Below are 15,384 nucleotides of genomic sequence, written 5' to 3' on the forward strand. Positions count from 1 at the left end.
TGGAGCTAATTCATGTCACCATCAGCAGGTAACTATTCCCTTTTTGAGTAACAACTCCTGGCGTGCTTCTAAAACCAAATATCTGATTACAGAGTCAGGTTAAGTATGCAGTCTGGGCTGCCCTTCATGAACTGGGGATCATCAGATCCACAATCCAAAGGGCCACGTTTACTCTAAAACACTCCAACAAGTGGTATATAAAAGAACAAGCTTTACAGGCCACAAGGATAAAAGTATCAAGTAAATGGGTAGCTCACTTGGAACACAGAAGCATAGACATTTTATACATTACAGGAAGTGCCCAATAAAAATCTCATTAAATAAAGAATGAACACGCGAACCTGTTCCTAGCAATGAAAGATTCCTACTACACAGGAGGCAATCAAATACTTTCTGAAGTAAATTTTGCCAGACTTCAGGCTTCATTAATAATATTTATTTTAAAGATCACTTTTTATTGTAACAAATATAAAGTCATCAATGTTTTACAAATTGTCAAAAATGCCTTAAGTACCAAAAAAAATACATTAGTAAAATGAATGTTATATTGTATTATTTGGTATATACTTGACACTGTCAACATGCATACCATATGTCAGAAAAGCTCATGCATTATTGGAAGAGAGAAAAAATAAGATATAAGTGCTATATTGTCTGATTACAAATTCATTGCTTCGGTTAGTTTTCTTTCTTCAGGGATACCATTTACCTGCAATGTGTAAGAATGAATATGGGCATGAGTTAAGCATGGACACTTTTAGATTTGGAGCAAAACGAATTACTGCAAGGCGTAATTTTCTATCTTCTTAACATAGTTTAAAATAATTATGTTGCATTATTTCTCTGCATTTGGTTTTCAAAAAAAAAGGAAATTCTAAGTTAGTCCTCTCCTTCTTGGGTCAAAGCTACAATGTTTTGTATTTCTCAAAAGGCACGGCCTGAAAATTCCTCCCACAATAAACAAAAAGAATGAGTTTGACTGCAGGACGTATGACTGTACCTTTTAATCGTGGCTCTTTAGAAAATATCATGTGGTTTGGAAGGGCAGAGAAAATGAGAAAACCTGAAGGGGCATCAAAACTAATGGCTTGGGCCTGGTCCAAACGGTAGTGCTATTGTCAGCTCTTAACTGCTCTATTATCTCAGCTAGTGCTTAAGTCCAGGATTACAAGCCCAGCAGCTAGTTCATTTCTTAAACTTCTGATCATCTTTTAAAAGAAAACAACTAACTAAAGAAAACAAACTTCAAAATATACCCTCCCTTGACAAATTCCATATAGCAAGCTGCAAACAAAATGACTTGATATCCATGGGACAAACCCTGTGCTTAAATTACCTTCATAAAGAAAACTGTGACATTAGCATAGTGCTTTGAGGTACTTGGAAAAAACAAATTATGAAAATCCTGCACAAATGTTGTTGCCTCTTTGCGATAATAGGATAACCAGGATAGAGGGACAGCAAAGCTGTTGTGCCCATGAAAATACATACATAGCACTGAATCCATGCATGTGCAGACAGAATGGAATAACTTAATAAACTGAGAAACAAACTTCATTTTTTCATTCACATGAACAGAATGGGAATAAGGAATGTAACCTGCCCATTTAGCTCTTCGCTTCAGGAGGTACGACTATTTGGTGTTACATTTATCAGAGGCAGAAACACAAAAATCTAATATCATAATTATAAAAGATGCCAGGCTGGTCTCTCTCCCTTTACCACTTAGGTACTTTGGGGACTCATCGAAAACAAGAACAAGAAGAAAACAACCAAGAAGATACAGTGTACTTTAGTCAATAATACAGAAAATTACAGAAAAATATAAGAAAACAAGAAGGTAATAGGCTATAAGTGTTAACTAAAAAGGAGATGAAAGTTTTCCTGACTCAAGCAAAATGCTTGTTCCCCAAAACCTGTCTTAGAAAAATAACTTAGAAAATTATGTTGAACAACCTAAAATCCCCCTAGGGAAATTCTTTGGCTCTTATAACATTTGCTCAGGCAGAAATTGTCTTTGTATTTGGAAACGGTGCCTATTACTAAACTGTAGCAAGCTAACAAGTCTACTTGCTAAAAATTTATACAACTATTAGGTAAATCTCCCTAACATCATCTACTTAGGTTTCCTTATTTCTCCCAATGGGAGGGGGGAGAAGTAAAATATAGATTTTTTAAGTATTCGAAAGAACTATTTACTATTTTTCTAGATATTGTCTTCCTTCACTCCTTGTCTGAAATAATTAAGAATCAGAGGTAAGACATCTTAGGAGAGATGGAAGTCTATGAGGTTAATGAGGAAGAAGTTCTAGCATTTCCATTGAAGAAATATTCTTTTAAAATTTTACCTCTTTAAAAGAAGTCATGAAATTAGTGGTAGTAGGGATTCATTTATTTCTTTGCTCTTTAGACAACACATATTTACAGCAGTTTGTTCCTTCATTAATCTCCTGAATGCTCACACAGTAGCACCACTGCATTAATATACTGAACAGTCTTGTTGAAACACGTTAGCATTTAATTAAAACAAGCAATCAAAATTGTGGGGGAAATTCTTATAAACGTTTTTTCATAATTAAAATCTGATGAACAACTTCATTATACTTGCCTCAAATCTTTGAAAAGTTGTCAAACGAAAATCTCCTTAAATTCCCGAAAGCAGTAATAGAGAAGATAATTTTTTGAATGAAAACATGCAGTAATTTTCTATATGTGCCTAAAGTTTTTATGAGACTTACTTAATAGCTTCCCTACCACAATACCACTATTCATACTCAGAATTCCACATCCAACTTACATTTTTAAAACTTCTCTGGCTTTTCCAAAAGAGCTACAAAGGCATTACTGGTTGCTCGGCAATTAGAACTAGGAATCAACCACTAATTAGAAAACAATCATGAATAAGTTATCTACTTGGTACAGAGATGAATGAAATAATTGGCTGTGGAAATTTTTTAGGGACACTTGAAAGAAATAAACTTAAAGAAAGCAAGTCTTAGGGAAACAGAATAGTCCAGGGAGAATTGCCCGCCATCTTGTTGTCAGCGGTCATGTTATAAGAGCTTTTTAAACGGCATTAAAACCAGACCAACCATTTCTCATTTATCCCCCTGAAGCCTCAGTGATTAGTCACAATGGTTTCCTTTTGTAAGAGTCAGTTTCAAGCTGCTCACTTACTGAGACAAATCCTGGAAGCATCCAAGCTAAGAATCTTTCATACCAAGGGGAAGAATAGGGAGCTTCACTGAAGGAAGGGGATTTTATTCAGTCTTCCTTAATTAGACAGGACCTCCATGGATGCTTTTGCTGTAAGATCATTTACCCTGTGTTTATCACTCTTATGCCAATCTACACAATGATCTAAGCTATTATTCTGAGGTTCTAACTGTGATTAAGGAATGACACAACTGTTTTTGCCTTACTTGGTGAACCTAAAGCTTCATAAATTATCTAGTAGTATAATTATCTTTTGATCTATTAGCTCCGTTCATAAACATGAACTTATTACTTTTCGTACTCACCTGTAGTCTGCTGTTGGGGAATCTGAGTCTGATGTGGCAAGTTCCTAGAAATGATTAACATCCTTTAGTAAAACTGTATTTGTCCACACACATGTTAACAGAGAGCAGACACATTAGAATGAAAAACTTTATAGCTGGAAAGACCCCAGAAATCATCTGATCCAGCACAAACACAGCCCCCCACCTCTCATAAGTTTATGGATGAGGAAACTGAGGTCTGAGGAAGATGAATAATAACAATATTTGGTAATATTCATGGAGTTTCTACTACATGTTATACTCTACCTCACAACAACATAGGAGGTAGGTATTATTTTTCTCAATTGACAGATGAGGAAATAGGCTTGGAAGTCCAAGGCTATGTAGCCAGGAAGTGGTGGATAAAGATGAGAACATAGGACTCCAGGGCTTGTGTCTGTAACCTGTACATTTTCAGATCCAAATCTAGAACACATATACACACTCATAGAACAACATATATTACCATCTTCATTCACTGTGCCAAACCTGTGCTCCTCCATCCAAATCCCAGGGAATGACACTGGCTATCCACCCAACTGCACCAGTCAAAATATGGAAGTCATCATTGACTCTTCCCTCTCGTTCAGTTTCTACAATGAATCACTTGGGAATCCTTCATGATTCTCCTCAATCTCCTTTGAATCTGTTGAGTCTTCCCCATCTCCACTGCTACCTTGGTTGAAGCCATCATCATTTCTCATTTGGATCTCTGCAACTGATCTGAATTATTTCCTCATTCCCATTCTTGCTCCCTTATAATCCACTGTGCACATTGCTGTCAGATGATCTTCTGAGACACAAATCTGATTATGTCATTCAAATGAACACATTTCATTATTTCCTTATACCTACTGCAAATTAAGTTTCAAGTTTCTTAGTGTGATCTGGAAGGCCATCAATGTATCTGGTTCCTATGTGGCGCCCTCCCTGAACTTCTTGAAACAGAATCACCGCCACCATGGCCACTATCATCTCTTGCCCCCAACCAGCTCCCATTTATCCTTGCAAACTCAACCCAAAATTTGTTACAGTGGACTCATATTACTCCTATAATTTAAAAATATCCTACAAGGAACGTTAATTAAAATATTTAACTTATTATTTTTAATTTAAAAAGTAACATCTCAAGTACCACCTCTTCTATGCCTCCTCACTCTCTAAGCACCTCTTCCCCAATTAGGTTACCACTGAGCAGGTTTTCATACACAAGCTGACTGTCATTGTATTTCTCCTCACATAATGTTTAATTGCCCCAAAGGGCCTTAACAGTAAGAACCTTCCTATTTTGTTTAGTATCCCTAGCAGTAAGCAAGCAATAAATTATGTTTGGATGAATACATGCAAAAATGAAGATACTTACAAAGATTCACATAATACACATGTTTATTAACACTCATATTCACCCATTCATTTTCAGATTTTGATATGAAAATTAGTTTACAAAAATATACAATTTAGATTCTGTGTGGAAGAAATTCTAGGAGTCAGCCCCTTGCAACAGAGTAGGGCTTGATCCAAGCCAGGGATTTTCAAGGTTTTTTGTTTCTCTTCAGCAGTGGAATTCCTTTTAATTGAAATCCTAAGCAGAACTCTTGATGTACAAAAGAGATAAATGTGAGGTTGCCCGGGTTGAAACAAGGGAGCCAGGAATCCCGCCTGCTTTGTTTCCTTTGCCTCACATGCTGGCCCCTAAGGCATTGGTAAGAAACCTCCAAGAAACAAAGTTTGAAAACCGTTGATCTGAATCATTTCAGCCAGGCAAATATTATGCTCCAAATACAATGATCTAAACTGGAAAACAGTACATACTAAATACTGTTCAAACTCTTAAACTAATCCATAGGAATGTTAATGACTTCAAGTGATTTTTTTTTAAGTTTGAGTTCCTTTTAAAATATACGGTTAAGGAAATAAAATCAATTCTAATTCAATTTGAGGAAGTTACTTAATAATTCATCTCAATAATTACATTCTTTTTTTGCTATTCCCTATCAGCCCTACTTATCCTTGTGTGGTCTCCGAGAGTATTTTCCTTGGTTTGTTTATTCTTTCAGTATTTCACACAATGTATTTATAGCGCTTTTGATCAGGAAAGTAAAAAGATTAATTTACAAACCACAGAAAGGAAATTAAGTTACAGATTTAAAGACGGGTGAACAAACATCTTTACTACCAAAGTCAAAATGCAATTTCATGGACATTTGGGAGGGAGATATGAGTTTTCTTTTAACTTCTCAGGTACAACTACTTTGGGTCTATTCTACATTAGAAACGAATACAGCACACCTTGCGTTTGCACGCATGCACGCACACACACACACACGTCCTCATTTCCTATCATCTCTAGCTCTACCTGGCCTATTAATGGATTAAATCAATACATTTTGACAAAATAAAGATACCAAAGAGGACAAAGAAAGCCTTTCAAAAGCCCTAGATCAGGATAACCAAATTCAAAATCAATCTGTGAATGAAGTAGCTGGACCCCCCTCTCTCACTGGCCAGCCCACCTGACCCTTCTGTGGAACACAGTTTTAAAACCACGGATCAAAGTCAATCTACACCCTGTCATTTCTTCTCTAGCCTTCGTTGTTTTTTTTCCCTCTTTTGCTACAACTTTCTAAACAGCAATGGCCTTGGTTAGGTTTGAAGAGAAATGGTTAGTTGAGAAAGTGCCACACACAAATGAGCAAGAAATTTGGAGAAGTATGAGCAATTGTGTGTATTACACTGGTTTAGGGATTTACAAGTATCTGCAGTGAGTGTCCCAATTAAGTTTGTTAAGTTTGAACAATGTACATGTGCTCCTCACAACTTCAACTGAAACTCAGATGAGTTACATACAAGTACAATGTGCACAACAAGGTGCTCAGCAAAAAAATATGTGGAGATTCAACATCCCCAGAGTCTCCAAGGTGCGCACACATGACTGATTTTGCGGTTGACCAAACTTGTGGCTACAAGTGAGCCTGTGAGTGTTAATATAACTATGATGGGCATATTTGAAGCATGTATTCCATTTAAAGGTTGAAGGGAGGTACCTCATAAGAGCGCTGCTTCAGGCATACTGGAAAAATGCCCACATCTGACTTTGCTATAGTTGAGCAGAGACTGCAGTAAGAAAATGGAAACGCTTCTATCTTTGGTGAAGGCAGGCTGCTAAAGGCAATTAGACAGGAGAGTCGGGGTTGACTTCAAACAGAAGTCCTATAATCCTTCAAAGAAAGGACCTTTATAAAGTCATCAAACTATTTAGAATAATTAACTTATTAGTGGACTGGTGGAAAGATTATTATGCGTAAACTGAATTATGTAGAAAAAAGATTTACAAAACCTATAATCCTCTAAATTATTAGCATTAATTTTTTTCTATTTTTACTACCATTAACTACAGGCATTTAAAGAGAAAATTATGTAAATTTGCTATTGCACAAACTCTATCCTTTAAGAAAGCAAAGGTAACTTGCAAATTAATAAATAAGTGATTTGGGGGAGTACACAATTATTTATTATTTGTGCAACCATTTTAAAGTAATTTGACATTCTTGGATATCCTGTAGAGTAATTCTATGAGTAAGGTTGATGATTATCAACTCATTATATTCCTACTTGCTTGAAGACTCAAAAGCAAAGAAAGGTTAAGTGATTTGTATAAGGCCACAGAATCCGTGCCAGAGTTGAAAACAAATGACATTAGTTTAGTTATGTGGAACACAAAACACTTCTTTTGAATTAGTATGGATTCATTTAACAATAAGAAATAGTAATATCTTTTTGGAACTTCTCAATTATCAGCAAAATTGACATTACCCAAACCTTGAATTTTCTACAAAATTTTTTCTACAAAAATGCTGATTTGGACCCTATGACTACTTTTACTAAGGAACCAGGCCATTATTTTGCTCAAAGAAGGAAGGAAGGACACAAAGAAACTGGAAACATCACCCCAATTTTAAATTTCAAGATCTAATTTTAATTAAAATCAATGTAGAATATACATGGAATATAAAGAAGAAAGGAGAAATTAATTTATTTTAGGTTTTTTTCCCTACTTTTATAAAGCTGAAAGCAAGCCTACCACAGCTTTAAACTGAAGGAGTCCAAATCTCTAGAACCAAAATCCATCAGAGAGATACTGTATCTATCACTTTTAGTGTATACTCGCTGAATTTTTTTAAAAAGTCAATGGCTCTGAAATATCCTTGGCTGCTCCACTGACACTTCCTGTCAACAGGAAATCATTATCTTGATCTCCCAAAACAGTCTCTTCAACTGATACTAACTTTCATTGAAACCTAATTTTTTATTTATGGAATTTTACCATGAAGCTGGTTCTCACTATTACCCAAGGGAAGACAAATGGAAAAATACTTTAGATAAAAGCTAAAATGATTAGTTACTAAATATCTATAATTAGAAGACTTAACTCTACTTTTATACTTGTTAATTTGCAAAAGATTAAACACAACCTACTTCCTGTCTTGAGGGAGACCCAATCACCCTGGATTAAGTGTTATGTTTAGTATAATGAACAAGGAAAATTTTTGTATAGCCAATTAAAATCTTCCTAGAAAATGTTTGGGTACTTTCCCCTATTATTCCTTATATAAATTCCTCACTGAAGATGCCCCCCACTCGGGAAAAATCAATTGATACTGATGTTGGGATTAAAAAAAAAAGAATAATGAAGAGGCAGATCTACCCCCTAAAAGATCACATAATACACTACAAATTAAAGAATAAATTATTTTTTAGAAAATTGAATATTTGGGATCCTCCAGTCAATGCTTCACATGAAATCGCAAAATGAGCACAGTTTCCAGGTGGTTTTTATCTTTTCAAGGTTTACCGTTTCTCTGTCCCATTCAGATATCATTTTCTAATCAGCACAAATCTCTCACTTCTCCACACCATCCTCCTCGGCAGTTTAAGGAAGTGTGAAAGTCTAGAGGCACAAAGCCCAACACTCTGGACTGTCCCCTTTCACGTTTTCTTTTGCACAGACCCCTCAGGGGGAATTAGGAGAAACTGTTCCCCCTTTAAAACTTCCCCCCCTCCCTCCACAACAGAAATACTAGAAATACTGAATCCTAAAACGTAGGTTCTTTAAGTATTTAAAGCTGGGATTCCCAATGTTTTTTTCCTGCTCCACCATAATACATACGTCCACCAGCTTCCAAACTCCCAGAAGTAGGGCCCTGGGATCTGTATTGCAAAAGCCTCACAGGGGAGTGTAACGTGCAACTTGGTTTGGGAATAACCAGGCTAGACTACTAACTATCTCTCAACATTCCTTTTAGGACCTAAACTTCTATGCCTTGAAATTTGACTTTCTTAATTTAAATCATTACAAAAGCTTATCTTTGAAGTACATCAGTCAAATCTGTATTATATTTTTGATGTTACATCTTTGGTCAAAAATGTAACCTCTAATCACAACAGTGATTCTTCGGGCAAAGCAAATTTACTTTTAAGAATTACTTTAGGGCTTCCCTGGTGGCGCAGTGGTTGAGAGTCTGCCTGCCAATGCAGGGGACACGGGTTCGAGCCCTGGTCTGGGAAGATCCCACATGCCGCGGAGCAACTGGGCCCGTGAGCCACAATTACTGAGCCTGCGCGTCTGGAGCCTGTGCTTCCCAGCAAGAGAGGCCGTGATGGTGAGAGGCCCGCGCACCGCGATGAAGAGTGGCCCTCCGCTTGCCACAACTAGAGAAAGCCCTCGCAGAGAAACGAAGACCCAGCACAACCATAAATAAATAAATAAATAAAAATAAAATGACTAATACTCTTTAAAAAAAAAAAAAAAAAAAAAGAATTACTTTAGAATGTGATTTCTAGCAATGAATTGCAATAAGTCAGGGGACTGCCTATAGAGGCAAAAATTCTTCTTCCTATTAATGGTAACACGTATTCACTGAGCTACAAAGATAACAGATTAAGTACAGATGCAGACAGCCTGACTATACTATGGGATGGGGGACACTCTACAGAAGACATGGCTAGTATTCCTCAAGACTGTCAAGGTCATGGGAAGCAGGACGGTCTAAGAAACTGCCTAGAGCAGAAGAGACTAAAGAGATATGCCAATTATTGTGTCCTAGACAGAATCCTGGAGCAGAAGAAGGACATTGGGGGGAAAACTAGTGAAATCTGAAAAAAAAAAAAAAATCTGAAGTCTGGTTGATAGTAAAGCACCAATGTTGGTTTCTTAGTTGTGACAAACGTACTCCGGGACTGTACAATGTTAACGATGGGAGAAATGGGGTGGGGGAATCTCTGGGAACTCTGTATTATCTTTGTAACTTTTCTGTAGCTTGAAAATCATTCCAAAATTAAAAAGTTTATGAAACAATAAATACGTTAGCAAAGATCAAACTAAATTTGCTTTATATTTTTATATTATGTGATAATTTTAAAAGTCTGTCTATATTGTCTCTCTAATCTGAAAAGTAGAAGGAACACTGTACAAAATGAAATCCCCCCTTTCTAGCAGGTGTCCCGTCTCCTGGGCCTGCTCCAGTTTCCCTTTCCACTATCTGTTCAATCACCTTGCCCATAACCTGAACCAGAAATCCTTCGAGGTCAATGACCACATTATCTATCCCTGACTTGATATCAAGATTGGTAAATAACCTAATCTCAGTTTTGACCTAATTTAGGTCTCTTATCCATATCTCGATTTTATCATCTGCAAATGATTAAACATTTTTTTACTGTCTAATTTAAGGTGCCAGTCTGGAGTCCTATGAAGCATTCTACCAAAAAGAAAAGATTACTGTGTAATTGATAAATAACTGTGGCAGCCTCCCATTACACAACTGTTACGAGTTCTCTAGACCTCGCTGTTACGAGGTTCACTATACCTCGTGGACTGACTTGTTTAAAAGACCCAAACAAATTTCTATGCAGCTTTGAAGGAAAGTTTTAAATGTTCTTGAGTCTTACTTAGAAGCCAACATAAACTTTCAGCCCTATTATGCCTGAATATTTCTGATGTCAAGTCTGAAGAATAAACACAAAATAATGTAGCTAGCCACATTATTTATGAATGATAAATTCAGTACAGTTAGTATGAATATGTGAAGATGCATGCCCTTTTAGAAAGGGTTATTTAATAAATAACAGGCAGCATTATCCAAGGATATACCTGGTTATCAAGTACTGTGATACCTCATCGAATATCTCATTTTAACATTGAGAATTCAGTTCGATCCAAATGACCAAAATATTTATGTATGTGTGTACTTGGGCTGAAATAAACCTTCAAAAACAGGGAAGGAGTAAAAGCTGAATTTGCGTAAAGGACATTTGTGAATGAACCTGAAACAATAAATTCTCTATTACCTGGCATGGTTGGAAAATGAGGTTAATCACATATTCTGGCTTATAGGGAGTTACCATAGAAACCGTGCACATATTATCCATTTCCAAGAATAAAAGAAAGATAATATACACTCAACACTGAAACTACATTGAATGTAATTTAATTTTCCTCTGATGAGTCAGACGCACTTGATGATCTTGCAGTGCCTCAGAATAATCATTGTGAACATCGTCAATTATCTATGTACCCTATTTATATAGAAGTGCTAGTTAATGGACTTTTTCCATTAGCAGAAATCTGAATAATATAAAGGTTTTCTGGACTTAAAAATACATGTATGGTCAAATTGTTGTAAGTTCAATAAAATAACCTATTGCATTTGCAAACAGAGAGATCTGATCAACATAAGGACAGTCTTGATGGGGTTATGGAAGGACCAGGAAGATGCATTTAGTTATAAACTAGATAGAAAATTTTATTTTGCTTGTATATTAGTAGCAAAACTGCAAAGTCCCAGTAACATAGAGTCAAAATAAAATTTAAAGAGTTATCCTTATTCCCAACAAATATGGTTAGAAAGCACATCTAAAAAGTGACCCAGGCTTTTTTTCCTCAAAGTTTTATTGACTTAAAAACATATTCAAGTTCCCCTATTCATTATAATGAATATTCCTCTCCTCTAAAATTTGATAGCATTGTTATTTTGTCAATAGAAGATTTCCTAAACTGTGTTCTTTAAATAGAGTTACCTCTTCTAACCTTTTCCATGCTTTTCACAGAGCATATCAACACACTAAAGGCTCTGAGAACTCTTGTAGTTTAAACACAAAAACCAAAATATCCTGTTTCTCAAATGTATTTGACCATTTCATTTTTGAAAATATATATCAACCTTTGAAGAATAAATATCGACATTTCACTAGCATTCTTGGGTAAAGAATATAAGAAATGGAAGCCTTAAAGAATTCTTTAATTATTTTCATTTTGAAAATGAATGATAAGGCTGTTCATAATTTTCATCTAAAAAAAGACAGGAGAGATTGCTAAATTGTGAACTATTACAATATTCTTGAAATTTTCCTAATTTTTCTCATCAGTATCTAATAATCCTGGTAAAGTAGGTTTCATGATGACCCTCTAACCATCAGAGGACATAGAAATCCATCAGTTCCATTCAGTACAACTCAATTTTGTGAGACTTTAATATTTACATCCCTGATAGAATATTGTTTCGAAAACTCAAAATTTTAAATGTATGCAATTTTCCCTACTGCTAATGGAACTTGAATCAATTACACACAAACACACACACACATACATGCACACAAACACATACCTTGGTCTGTCCACCAGTAAGTACGAGTTGTTAGAGGACTTCAGGAAAATATTCATAATACTTTTAAGAGTCTCATGCTCTACCAAGCTAGCTGGGCGCGCCTTCACAATATTTTTAGATTGCCAAAGTATTTTGGACAAACTTATAGTCTGTCTATACTACTCATATTAATTACTGTTTAACTTCAAATTACCACACGCACTTCACACAGTTGCAAAATAAGCATTTGCAATGGGAAAATGTACCCAATATGGCTCCCAAATAAATCTTTAATCAGGAAGAGGTTACTTTTATATCATATCCTAACGTTTGTGTGTGTGTGTGTGTGTGTGTGTGTGTGTGTGTGTGTGTATGTGTTGGGGTGAGAGGGCCAGATTGTTTTGTATATCCATTGTATTTACAAAAGTAAACTGAAAAGGAGAAGGGTCTCAAAAGCAAACTGTGACTTCCTTGGGGAAACTGAATTTAACCCATTTTAACATATGGTTAAAAAAGAAAAGAACAGCCATGTTCTTAGAAATAAATGACACTTTTACCTACAGTTCCCTTATACCAAAACCGAGCTTCTAGACATATAACATGGGTTCTCAAGAGCAACTGGCCAATCTCCTCAACCAATCTCCTCCACACCTACCCCTTACAAAGGCCTCTTCCAGGCTTTCTAACCATAGTCCTTCTAGCACTACAGAGAAGGTCTGTACTAATAAATTGTGTTTCTAGCCAAAATTGGAACTACTCATTTTGATATATAAGCAAATGACAAAAAACAAACAAACAAACAAACAAAACGCTGAAAACCCTGAGGCAAAAAATTTAGATTAAATAGATCTGTGGTAATAACATTAAAAACAATAGGTTAACAGAACCAAACAATTCTAACAGTTCTAAAAAATAATCCATTTGTTATGCTTTAGGACATGCCTCTCTTTTCACAATTAACTCATCTTTGAGCAAGCATATGTTAGTTTATTAGCAGTGCCAATTTCTTAAATATTAAGGTGAATGTCATCTTGTTTGGATTAGTGAAGGAAAAAAAGCATTTCCTGAAAGTAATTCTATTTATTTGGATTAGCACCATGGGGTTGGGATCTACACTACCAGTATTTTGCTATTTTCTCCTCCAGTTATAAACAAATAAACAAATGCAACAACAATGAAGACGTCTGGTCTTGAAAGACATTAAGTAGATATAATCATGCATTAATAATTACAGTTCCAGGGGCTTCCCTGGTGGCGCAGTGGTCAAGAATCTGCCTGCCAATGCAGGGGACACGGGTTCGAGCCCTGGTCCAGGAAGATCCCACATGCCGCGGAGCAACTAAGCCCATGCGCCACAACTACTGAGCCTGTGCTCTACAGCCCACGAGCCACAACTACTGAGCCCACATGCCACAACTACTGAAGCCCGCATGCCTAGAGCCCGTGCTCTGCAACAAGAGAAGCCACCGCAATAAGCCCGCACACCACAATGAAGAGCAGCCCCAGCTCGCCACAACTAGAGAAATGCCACGCGCAGCAACGAAGACCCAACGCAGCCAAAAATAAATAAAAATTTTAAAAATAATAATGATAATAATAATTACGGTTCCAAGTGGATACTTACTGCTGTGTTTGCATCAACGGCATATTAGTGCTCTCATAACTGTCTGCGTGTAGAGGAGGTATGATTTCCCCAGTCACAGGGTGAAACACAGGAAGTGTTGACAGGGGCCATGCTATCTCTCTATTCTTGGACATGTCACGAAGTTCTTTGGTAGATTTCTGAATAGCACTATGATGGACCAGTTGGATGCTAGGTCAAAAAGAAATAAAACCACATATATTTAAGATCACATATTAGCCCCACAGGTCATCAGTTTGAAAAAGTTACGAAATCTTTTTTTCTTTTTAAAATAAGAAGACATTATTTAACTTTGGGCATTCTACAAGTTATTTCAGAAAAAGACACATTTCATATACTTTTAACATAACAAAACTGAAAATTAGAAACTAATTTTTAAATAAATGCATCTCTCATTAAACTAAGCTATAAAGCATTGTGTTACTATTACAGCCCTAGGCAGCAAACTACTATTCTATTTAATTTCTACGATTAAGATAAAACTACCATGGCTTTTATATTGTTGCTTCTGATGGGGCATTTATAAATACTCACATAAGTTTCATTTTATGGTAGGTTATTACTGTAGATTCAGGAAAACGTGTATGAAAGGTCTTTTCATCTGTTCTCTGGTTTATCGAAATGCAGATTGGGAAATCACATAATATAAATGGCAAGTTAATATTCTGAATCTGAAATATTTTAGTTTTAATTTTTATCTATAGAATCTTAGTTTCCACACGCTTTTTATTTTTAGTCTCACCCCTCCTAAATATCTCTATTTAGAAAGCAGCTTTCACGTTTATGAAATAAACTATGAAAGATGATGAATGGAAAAAAAAAAAGCATGACACACATGTATGGGGCATGACGAGCAACTGAGAAATGAAAAAGAAATGATAAAGAAAATAACAGGAAAGAAGACACTTACTCTGGTGTTTGCATGTTTCTCTTTTCCCTAGAAACAAAACAAAATTTATGAATTAAATAATAGCATTGATATTTGGAACATTAAGACTATATGCTCATGGATCTTGCATGAGGTGGAAATGCTGACACTGTTACTATTAAACGCAACCAGGCAGCATTTGCCACCAGGTGTATGACGTTACTTGGATGAGTACACATACAGAGATGGAATACTGGTGAGAAACGCACAGAAAAAAATGAAAAAAAAAAATGGAGATTAAGAATCAAGCTCTTGGAAATAAGTTCTATGACATAATGAAATCAGGCTACATGTAAAAATGGAAGAATTTGTTACTTGCTGCTTTATTAATTTTTTATCCTTTGTTTTGTTACCCTGACTTCCAGATAATCTCGGGAGATTATTTTAATTGACATAGATATCCAGAAAGTACTAACTATTCATGAAGTGAAGACTCATTACTCAAATTATCATCTTATTTTCATTAATTTACTCCTAAGTTTTTATATATCTATATATACCTTTAAACACTTAGGTGGTATCGCCCTGTTTGATAGCAGAACAATTTCAAGAAAAATTCTGACCATCATTTCTGATCAAACTGACTGAGACAATTTATTTATTTAAAGTGCAATTACCATGTCAATAGATTCC

At 35.8% G+C, this 15,384-nt stretch overlaps 1 protein-coding gene across 4 annotated transcripts in view; it reads right to left on the reverse strand.

Annotated features, from left to right (window-relative positions):
• Nucleotides 1–478: 478 nt before the first annotated feature.
• Nucleotides 479–15,384, reverse strand: part of SGCE (sarcoglycan epsilon) — a 67,512-nt gene continuing 52,606 nt past the window's right edge. For 2 of the 4 annotated variants that reach the window (XM_059933874.1, XM_059933876.1), the window contains 4 exons: nt 14,734–14,760; nt 13,806–13,994; nt 3,522–3,565; nt 479–709 (listed from right to left, as the gene is read on the reverse strand). In XM_059933874.1, coding sequence (XP_059789857.1) covers nt 693–709; nt 3,522–3,565; nt 13,806–13,994; nt 14,734–14,760 — 277 coding nt within the window. In that variant the 3' untranslated portion in view covers nt 479–692. The remainder of the gene's footprint in view (nt 710–3,521; nt 3,566–13,805; nt 13,995–14,733; nt 14,761–15,384) is intronic. The other 2 variants (XM_059933877.1, XM_059933875.1) reach the window with 1 other exon arrangement.

This window comes from Balaenoptera ricei, chromosome 9 (genome assembly GCF_028023285.1).
Source record: "Balaenoptera ricei isolate mBalRic1 chromosome 9, mBalRic1.hap2, whole genome shotgun sequence".
NCBI lineage: Eukaryota > Metazoa > Chordata > Mammalia > Artiodactyla > Balaenopteridae > Balaenoptera > Balaenoptera ricei.